The sequence below is a fragment of the Scardinius erythrophthalmus genome (genome assembly GCF_964197995.2).
Source record: "Scardinius erythrophthalmus genome assembly, chromosome: 10".
Classification (NCBI taxonomy): domain Eukaryota; kingdom Metazoa; phylum Chordata; class Actinopteri; order Cypriniformes; family Leuciscidae; genus Scardinius; species Scardinius erythrophthalmus.
Window position 1 is genome coordinate 31,712,931 of NC_138230.1, and position 10,174 is coordinate 31,723,104.

At 36.8% G+C, this 10,174-nt stretch overlaps 1 protein-coding gene across 2 annotated transcripts; it reads left to right on the plus strand.

Moving 5' to 3' along the window:
• Positions 1–292: 292 nt before the first annotated feature.
• On the plus strand, positions 293–9,479 carry sdhaf3 (succinate dehydrogenase complex assembly factor 3). Of its 2 annotated transcripts, none has more exons than XM_081376191.1 (3): positions 293–409; positions 516–748; positions 8,784–9,479. In XM_081376191.1, the coding sequence occupies exons 2-3, from the start codon at positions 572–574 to the stop codon at positions 8,976–8,978; spliced, it is 372 nt and encodes a 123-aa protein (XP_081232317.1). In that variant the 5' UTR covers positions 293–409; positions 516–571; the 3' UTR covers positions 8,979–9,479. The 2 variants fall into 2 exon arrangements, with proteins under 2 accessions (XP_081232317.1, XP_081232318.1); XM_081376192.1 differs by having other exon boundaries at positions 322–382.
• Positions 9,480–10,174: the final 695 nt, after the last annotated feature.

The window sequence follows — 10,174 nt, forward strand, 5'->3', positions numbered from 1 at the left end:
ATTTTTCTTACTTTAACATCTATATATAATTCAGTACTGCAATAACAATATAGCCTAAATAAAGTGCGTGTTCAATGTTGTTAAATGGTCATAAAAACATGCAATGAGACATTTTAATACACTACACAAACCTGTCCCAAATAAGAACAAAAACCTCTCATGATTGTCACGATTAAGTTATTGATTTGCAAACATTAACTTGGCAAAACACAATGTTCTAAAGAAGATTTAAATTAACTTTTAATAGGTTGGTCGTGGGTGACGTATTTAAATGAGAAAGTGATTGGCGCCCGGTTTCTTAGTTGCACAATATTCCAATCGGCGCCAGAGGGCAGCAGCGGCTGTAATAACACTCATAGCTTTGCGGTGAAGAAGACTGCAAGTACGGTTGGGTAATCAACAGTGTTATGTACATTATGACCTTTTCTAATTAATAATATCAGATCGGTTCGTCTTTCTCATGAGCTATGGTTTTTAGGCTGGTGCACTAACACTTCGTTGCTGTGTTCAAACAGGACGCTCTTGTCGCTGTATTATATCTAGAGGTTACTGTCTGTCAGATTGTGAAGTTATGGCACATCCAGCACATGTATCAGTGGTTCGGTCTTTGTATAAGAGAATCCTGTTACTGCACCGCTTCCTGCCCATAGACCTGCGGGCTCTGGGTGATCAGTATGTGAAAGATGAATTCAGAAGAAACAAGTCTGCATCAGGTGAAGATGTCACACGCTTCATGACAGAATGGCAGGTAAGAGGGAAACCCAGCTGTGAGCTTCCATCACTTGACTGCAGAGAAAGCAAATACATTTAAATCACTTAACTACATGACAGTGCTTGAATCGAATCAAGTCTTATAATGGGGGTCCCCCGCAATCATTTATTTTATTTTATTTTTTGGTGGCGTGGCTAATAGTACTATTGTGGGGTTTTTTGTCACTGTGCATCCCTACATTTACATCATTCCACTGTACATCATCATTCTCACATAACCCCACATGTAAATTCCCCTTATTATTTTTCATCCTCATCCTATTTGTATTATGTTGTCAGTGCAAGTGTTGCTGTAAAATGGAATCAAATTTATATTAGAGATGTTACCAAATCTTAAGTTCTTTAAAGGGATAGTTGACCCAAAAAGGAAAACGCTGTCATCATTTACTCACCCTCAAGTTGTTCCAAACCTGTATGAGTTTCTTTCTTCTGTTGAACACAAAATAAGATATTTGGAAGAATGTTGTTAATCAAACATTTGACGACGTCCATAGTAGAGAAAAAAAAATGGAAGTCAGTAGCTACCGTCAACTGTTTGATTACCAATATTCTGCAAAATATCTTCTTTTGTGTTCAACAGAAGAAAGAAACTCATACAGGTTTGGAACAACTTGAGGGTGAGTAAATGACAACATTTTATTTAATGATTCAGGCCTTTGCTGAAACATTCCACATGATGGCAGCACCTTCCTGAAGTCTCTATCATCATGAAGACATAATGGAATTCATCCATAACCCCATAACTAACAAATCCTTTTCTCCCAGGGAGCACCACTGTTTCCTGACACCATCTGTGTACATTAATTACACTTTAATCCAGCATCACTTTGATGAGACCTATTTCTTTCATTTTAGTTATGTGGTTACAAAATCGTGCTCTGACGCCATGCTCGAATGAAATGTTCCATGACAAATCCAAAGATCGAATTCAACGCATGAACTCCACTTAAACATGCAGCAGCATGCTTCCTTTACTCTAAGCCTGGATATTGGAGTTGATTTTTGAGCCGTCAAACTTCACAAGATGTATTACACTTCTAGTATGGTTCTGGTAGCTCAGGATTGTGGACAAAGCTCTTATTGCATTTTCACAGTCATGCAGTATCATTTCAGAGGACTCGATGTTCCTGTACTGGCTTTGACAGAAACAGATATTCTTTAAGAGGGTAAAAATCTCACACTTGCAGGTAATGAGAGTCACTATGTCCTTGTACAGAAGGACATGTACACATCTTTCCAAAATGGACAGCTGACTGTCCTGAAAAAAATTAGTCTAGCCCTTTGCAACATTTCGCTTATGCACGTTCACAGTTAGAAAATAAATCCGGTAAACACAGAAAATGTAATAAAATACACAGAGTAGCCTAAACCTTAAAGGGATAGTTCAGCCCAAAAAGAAAATGTTGTCATTATTTACTCACACTCATGTCATTCCAAACCTGCGTTACTTTCTTTTGTGGAACACATAATGCCATACATCAGTAGGGCTGGACCTGAATATTCGAATATTCGTTCAGTGGTTGGTATTCGTTTTAAAATTTGACATTCAATTTTTTTTGTTTGTTTTTGTTTTTTTTGCACACCTGGGATTCCCCGCGAAACAGTTCTCATTCGTGCTTGAATAAGGCCGGCGACACACTGGCTGCGTGACGTGTCTGTTTTTATTTCTTTTTATGTTAACAGGTTGGAGTTTATGAAGAATATGTTCAGCACCCTCTCTCCAAAGCTTTGAATATTCGATGTTCATTACTACCAAAGCTTCAAAGCTTAAAAAATGGTATTCGGACCAGCCCTATACATCAGCTTTGTTTGGGAAAGGACTGAAATTTAAGTCATTGTTCACTGATAATCTTCCCCTCCAGTGAACTTGTAGCAGTTTGTGACTGAATCATTGAGTGAATTAAACTCGACTACAGATAATTCAGACCATTTTTGTGAATTGGATAACACAATTGAAAAGATTTGACTCAAAAGAACAATTTATTCATAAGTGAGACTTCACAAATTCTTTCATGAACACATCAAAGACAGCTACAACTTTACAGTTTTTATATTTTTTCTCACACAAAGCTGTCGTGTGACTTTAGAATACTTAAGAACCATTGTTTGGACCACTTTTATGACACTTTTACAGTAAGTGGCTTATTTGTCATTTTGACAGCCTGTTTACTTTCAGTATAATAAGATTGCCATTATATTTCTCAGAAATTCACTGTTTGTGTTGCATGGATAAAAGTGAATTAAACAGGTTTGGAATAACATGAGGCTGAGTAATTTAAAAAAAAAAAAAAAAAAAAAACGATGATGACATAATTTTCATTTGTGGGTGAACTCAACTCAAAAGTGATTCCAGTAGAGTTTGATATTAGCATGTTACCACGCAAACCATGTGATGTGATAATTGTAAAAGTAATAATAATGGGTAAAAGTAATCACTTTTTTATTAGATTGGACTGTTTTAGTATTGAGTTCACTTGCAGCGAGTAAAAAACATAGTTTGTGCTGATCACAATGTGCTTTTGGGGTTGCATTGAGCGTGAAACCCTTTAAATTCAATTTACAGTTTATGAAATACAATTTCAGTTCTACACCACTATGTCCACTTTAAAACCTGGGTTCAGAATCAAAAACAGCATGAGCCTTTTTCTGTAGGCCTATATCATAGGAACATGCCTATGTTGCCTTAAAGGGATAATTCACCCAAAAATGAAAATTCTACATAATGTATATTATGTAGAACATATATGTCTCTACATATATGCACTCACCCATATGTCGTTCTAAACCTGCTTGAGTTTCTTTCTTCTGTTTAACACAAAATATGATATTTTTAAGAATAAATGCCTAAATTCAATCTGTTCATCATATAAAGCGATCTAATGTCTTCAGAAAATTTGGACTTGACTGCTCAATTCAAATGGACTAGTTTTATGATCTCTTTATGAACTTTTTGAAGCGTCCAAGTCATAGGCGTAATTTGCGGGTGGGACATGTCCCCACCACTTTTTGAAACTTCTCGCAGCACGGATGTACCTAATACAGATAAATAAAACATCTCCGGTTAACTTGTAGGGTATTCACTTCATTCATTTGTTAAATAAGAGACAATCTAGTGCTGAAATGTTGTTTTTAAATCAAGCTGAGTGCTTGTTGCCGAAATGAAAATCAGGTACTGACTTTAACGAGGGGGGTGAAACACCGGTGAAATCACAAAAACAAATTGCACACAAACGGCATGTGTCCCTGCTTCATATACAACCACTAATGAACATATTTACGTTTGATGAGAAAAAAACAAAAAAACAATACGAGTGCGGATTAGAACCCGAAACCTCTGACACGCTTGGCAAAGGTTCTATCACTTGACCACACAAGCAAAATTTGCGGATCTATGCATTTATTCACGTGAAAATTCTAGACACTAACAATATTAGTAGATCTCATTAAACGACAAATTAAACCCATTGAATGTACTATTTAAATTGATTTCTGGACATCAAATTTTTATTGTACACATACAGCATCTTACACCCTCACCCCCCACACCCACCCACTTTTTAAAACAAAGGTATGCCACTGGACAAAGTGTCAGTTGCGTATCTGTCTATGGAATGAATAGAAAGATCTCAGATTTAATCAAAAAGATCTTCATTTGTGTTCCTAAAACGGGACAGTAATCCACAGTAATCATTTACTCACCCTCATGACATTCTAAACTTATATGACTTGCTTTCTTCTTGGGAACATATAGAAACATATTTTGTTTGGCTACACAAAAGACGCCAGTGGGCTTCAATGCTGTTTGGTTCCCAATTGTCTTCCAAATATCTTTTGTGTTCGCAAGAAGAAAGTAAGTCATACTGGTATAGGTAGGCAGCTCACTATTTTACAACAGAGCTGTAGTGCTTCATACTCGCTCACAATAAAGCTGTGAATGGAGGAGTCCACTCTAAAATTAGTATTGGGAAGGAGTGTGTGTGAGTGCTTAAGAACCCCCTTCCTACTCGTTCATTTGGAGGTGAGTGAATTACTGTGGGGTCTCAGTTTTCAAAGCACTGCTGGAAAAAAAACAATGAGGAAGGGTGGCGGAGCCAGGAACAGACGTAGAGCGAGCCTCCAAATGTGATTAGGAGCACTGAGTGTTCACTTTAATCCAGTTACACCAGAGGGCCCAGGGGGCTTCTCATCGCCTAATAAATCGACCGCATTGCAACAGACAAGCTTTCCCTGAGGAATGAATGGGTGGAGAATGTGAAGGAGTGAAAAGTGTGTGCATTGTTGTTTTTATATATGGGTTTGCCATTTTCGCCTGGTAGATGATAAATCTGGCGAACATTTTAAAGACTTATTTTGATGGAAGGGTCAGAATATCTTGGGATATTGGGAAGACTGGGGACAACCCAGAACATCATATTAGTCATCAACATCTAGTTGCCTCATGTTACTATGTTAAAAACAAATCAGAACACCATAAAAAGCTAATGACAACGCCCAGGTAACCACCCAGAGCACCCTTGCATCTTTTCAATATGTATTACAAATTTTAATATGTAACTTGGTCTGGGTGACAAAATGTGGATGTCAAAGTTGAACCTCAGGAGCACCAAAGCACCATGTGTCAGAAGCAAGTGCATTACCACTAATCGTATATTAAAGGTGATGTGAGATACAAAATAAGAAGGGGTGAAGGGGAAATTAACTTTATGAATATCAAAATAATAACAGGACCGAGCATTTGTGTCTGCATACTTGCATATAGTTTACTCCTTGCTTATTTTTAAAATGTTGCACTTAGCAATGAAAACAGGTGTGACAAAGTGCTGGTTAACCTTTTAACCAGAAATTTGCTGGCTCAAGAACTATAAAGGCCCTGATCTACTCTCTGTGAAGTTGTTCTTCATGTTTGAAATGGTTGTACAGTGGTCTACTGCTTGCGACCATTCCAACTCTGGCCATGCTGCTAGGAGTGGTGTCAAAAATGACAGTGGTGAGAAAAGAGTAGCATCAAGAAAGCATCTGATCATAGTGATGTGGTTATGTTTGCACCAGCTTTACATGTTTGACTTTGAACTGAGCGAAAAGTGAACCAGAAAATATTTTCGCGTCAATGAATGTGGAGCCCAAAGCGCACCCATGTTTAACCAAAGTCCCTTTTTCGACAAGTCATTTCACTCGGCGTCCATCTTTGAAATGCCGCTCCTATCTTTTTGAATGGGGAAACATCAAATTCTTCAAAACTATTCACCAAGCTTATGATTAAATTTCATATTTGAAATCACCAATGAAATCTGACAACTGTCTAATCAATTTTGTTTCTAAATGCTAAATCTAAACGAATCATGATTTAAGCGCGTGTCTCACTGTTTCTATAGGAACTGGAGCTTCTAATGGCAGCTGCAGTGAGCATTGCACTTTTCCCCATTCAAAACAATACTAGTGACACGAAGGTCCTTAACTGTCATTGCGATATATAGTTTTTCTGCAATAATTGCAATATTGAAACAGTTTCACCAGATGAATAGCTCTATTTATAAATAATTAATCATTCTAGAATGATTGGGGTAATTTTGTAGGGGAGTGAATATGCATAGAAAACAATGAACAAATTACAAGTATAGATAAATACAATAGAACAAAGATACAATTGAAATGTTTTAGTCTAACAGTATTCAGGTATGGAAATTGAATAATAAAATGTAAAATAACACTGCATAGTCTTCACTGTATTTATTAAATCTAACTAATCTTTATTAAAGCTACAAAAGTGATTGTTTTTTGTTGTTTGATTAACATTAGTGACGGATTCAGGATAATGATTCGCATCCATTTTCTTTCTCAATTGTTTAAGTTCACATAAGCGACTGTATTGATGAAGATACTTGCCGAGATGGGCATTTTGACATAATTTTGCGTGTATGTGTCCGTTCAAGCGCAAATAAACGAAAAAGAGAACGGAATTCGGTGTTCGCGTGCTGTGCGCTCAGAAAACAACGCACGGGATCAGAATTGAGTTCTCTTTCGCAACTTCTTGCGCTTGAATGGTTTAAAATCGCTTGAATGTTTAAACTGGTGCCTAGTCTGTACAGATCACACATCAGCTACGATCCATATACTTGACATCCCGATATTGATGCTAGAACGATATATCGTGTAGCCCTAAGTTGGATCTAAGTTTGATGTAAGTGTTTTATAGTTACACCACAGATGGTGTAACTCTAAAACACTTACATTGGAGATTTTGTTTGAGATTTTGCTTGATATAAATTGGAGCCTTGAGCCTTGCTTCCAGGGGATTTTGTCTGTAATTATTATACTATTTGTCGCTTTGGATAAAAGCATCTCTTAAAGGACTACTGACTTAACTGTGAATCCATTGTTATTTCAGCGGCACGTTTTGAAGCTGTACTGTGCATACAAAGTAGTGGTCATAGACCTAATCTATTTATCAGTATAGATCTTTAAAGTTATGTGTCCTTGGGAAAGTCAGGCTTTTCCAGACAAACATAAAACGGGTTGCCTGATTACGTCAATGCGATGGGATGTGAGGTGTTTATATTCAGAAGGTGAGCTCCACCAAAAAGCTTGGCATTCAGTATGCCCACATCCCTTCCATTCTTAAAATATTACTCTTTGGCAGATGTTCAATCTAATTGCATTATGTAGAGGAGGAAGCTTCTCAGACAAATGGCCTTTTACTTCCAAAATTGAATTGCGTCCAAATTCCAAGATGTTAGGAGAGTGAATGAGAGTTCTTATTAATGGTTTTGTTTTCAGTGTATTTTCCTGAATGAGTCTGCCTGTAATGTCTTGTAGGTTTGATCGTAAGCAGTCATGACAGACGTGACGGACAAGTTTCAATTAAGAATGAAGCTCATATGATAGAATCATCGGTATGGTGTAAATATGTTTAGTTCTACTCTGGGACTTTGCGTACTAGTGCTACAAGGATTGTGGAGGATAATCGTATTTAACAATTCTGGTTGATTCCAATTACTCATTGTCTTAGTTCTTTTGTGGATGACCAACCCACAATAATGTATCCTATACTATGAAAAGAAAGTTTTTAGTTACAATTAAGTGATTGTTTTAATAATTAAAATACTTACTAGAACAAAATCTATTGTGGGCGTCTGTCTTTAAGTGCACATTATGGACAATCAGTCGGTATTTACAGATATCTTAGTGTCATGATTACACACAACACACTTTATTTATTTACTTTATTTAGAATCAGATATGACTTTAAGGTGATTTGCTGTTCAGTGAGTGAGGGAATCGCTAAGACTGAATCAAATCAAGCATTTTTGAGCTACTTCTTTCAACAAATGTATTGATGCTGTATTCAGTATGTACATTCAGTAAGAAACTTTCAGTGTTTTGTACATGGCAGCAGAAGAATGTATACCTTGAAGAACATTGATACAAATGAAAATAGTTTGGTTGCAGTAATTTTTTTTAATGCAATTGATAGTGAAAAATAACTGACAACCCCATCAAGCATGCACTATGAGGGCCAGAATGTGACATAATATAACAACTGTTCTTTATTTGGTTCACAGAAAAAAAAAAACCTGCACTTCAGATATGTTGTAAGGCCAGTTTTACTAGCAAGTTGAAGAACTTTGTAGAGACCTTCGTACAGGTGGTAATCACTGATATAGAGGGAGTGATTTAAGTGGGCTTAGAGAGAGCAGAAGGCATTGACCTCCATTAGACCTTTGTGGATTCCATGATACTTCGTAACCCCCGTGACCTGCATTTCATCTTGTGAATTGCAATCAATGAATCTCCAACAAAGAGAAATAAATAATTCTGTCACAGTCTGTAATAGTAAATCAATAGCTCTCTATAAAATGAATTTCTTAATTGTGCCTGTGTGTCAAATCAATACAAGAAGCAATAGCAGGCACACAAGTGTTAAGGTTTTAGTTATCTCAGAAAAGTTCTAAAGTAGCTAAAAAATAAAAAGTTGCTCATGTTTTTTTAATGTATCCGTCTTATTTTCTGTGCAGAACTACAAAGACACCCTACAGTCGCAGGTGCTGGAAGCGGCGGGAAACAAGAAGCTGGTATTTGGCGCTGATTTATCGGAAGATAAACTCAAAGACTTTCAAGAAGAGCAGATGGGGCAGCTTTACGAGCTTATGCTTGAGTCCACAAAACCCAACCGGCAGTTTGATATTCAAGAGGAGGGAACGCCAAAGTAACACCCTCTGAATGGAAAAGAAGGGGAAGCCACCCGACGGGTCATAGTTTGACTTATTATAAAATACTGTTGTACATAGCCAAGTCTGATGATTACATTAAAATGCTACAAAGAGCTACTAATACGCGTCTCATATTTTTAAGAGCAAAACCGCATTCTGTGTGATAATACACTTACGCCTGTCACTCAGAAGTAAAAAAATTTAGTCAAAATGGCCAGGCAGGTAGTGAAACTAAAGCATGCACGGCATTTAATGGTCATTTCCAATGATTGACATCAGGGTTTACTGGTATTTTGGTACTGATGTGTGAATGGTATCTTACTGCTAAAAAGAGGGAATGCTGCTGTTTCTGTGAACATTACATTTGTGTATTTACCGAAAAAAGTTGTTCTGGTAATTTTTCGGTAATTTACCAGAATTACTGTGTGAAAGGTGCTATTATCATTGCCATCATGTGCACACAGAAAAAGTTTGCAGACACAATAAAAAAAGTAATTCTCCAGACACTCTTTTCCTTCATTACAGATGAAAAAAGCCCAAATCAATAATGCTTCTCTCACTCTATGAATCATTAGATTGTCTGAAAAATAATACCTCATTAGCCTTAGACCGTATCTGTGTATACACTTTCACCGTAGAGCTGCACAAAAAGCTTAGGCACTGTCAGCTAGCATCAGCTGATTGGTTGTGAGATATTTTCCCCCATGTTGAACTTTACCAAATACTGCTCTAGAAGACAAGCATCTTTAGTCAAGTAAGAAAACCAATTTAGACGACACTGAACACTAAAATCAATGGTTTGTGAAGAAATCAGTATTCATGTGAGAGCATACAGCCTCAATACAAATAATGACAAGGAATGGTCCAAAGTGTTTTGAATAGAGGCGTTTAAGCGGAGGTGGTTTGTTTTGTTGCACTTCAGCATGGCTCCCTTAACACGCAGATTCATTTCTGAATGCCACTTCAATCATAAAACAAACTGTAATGACACAATACAGCTCCTATAAGTGAGCACAAGCCATAAACTGATCTCCCACAACAAAAATGTTGCGCAATGACAGTCACGCCACATAAATCTTTTTTTTTATTTTTATTTTTTTATTATAATTTCCTATTATAGTCATGATAATTGAAAAGTGTTTTTCTTCTTTATTCTAATGCTAACTTCAAGTTAGTGTCAGGGTGGAATAAAACAT

Coding starts and splice junctions, on each gene's coding strand:
- sdhaf3 (XM_081376191.1), top strand. CDS start 572: ATGGCACATCCAGCACATGTATCAGTGGTTCGGTCTTTGTATAAGAGA. Junction 749..8,783: donor GCTTCATGACAGAATGGCAG/GTAAGAGGGAAA, acceptor TTTTCTGTGCAG/AACTACAAAGACACCCTACA.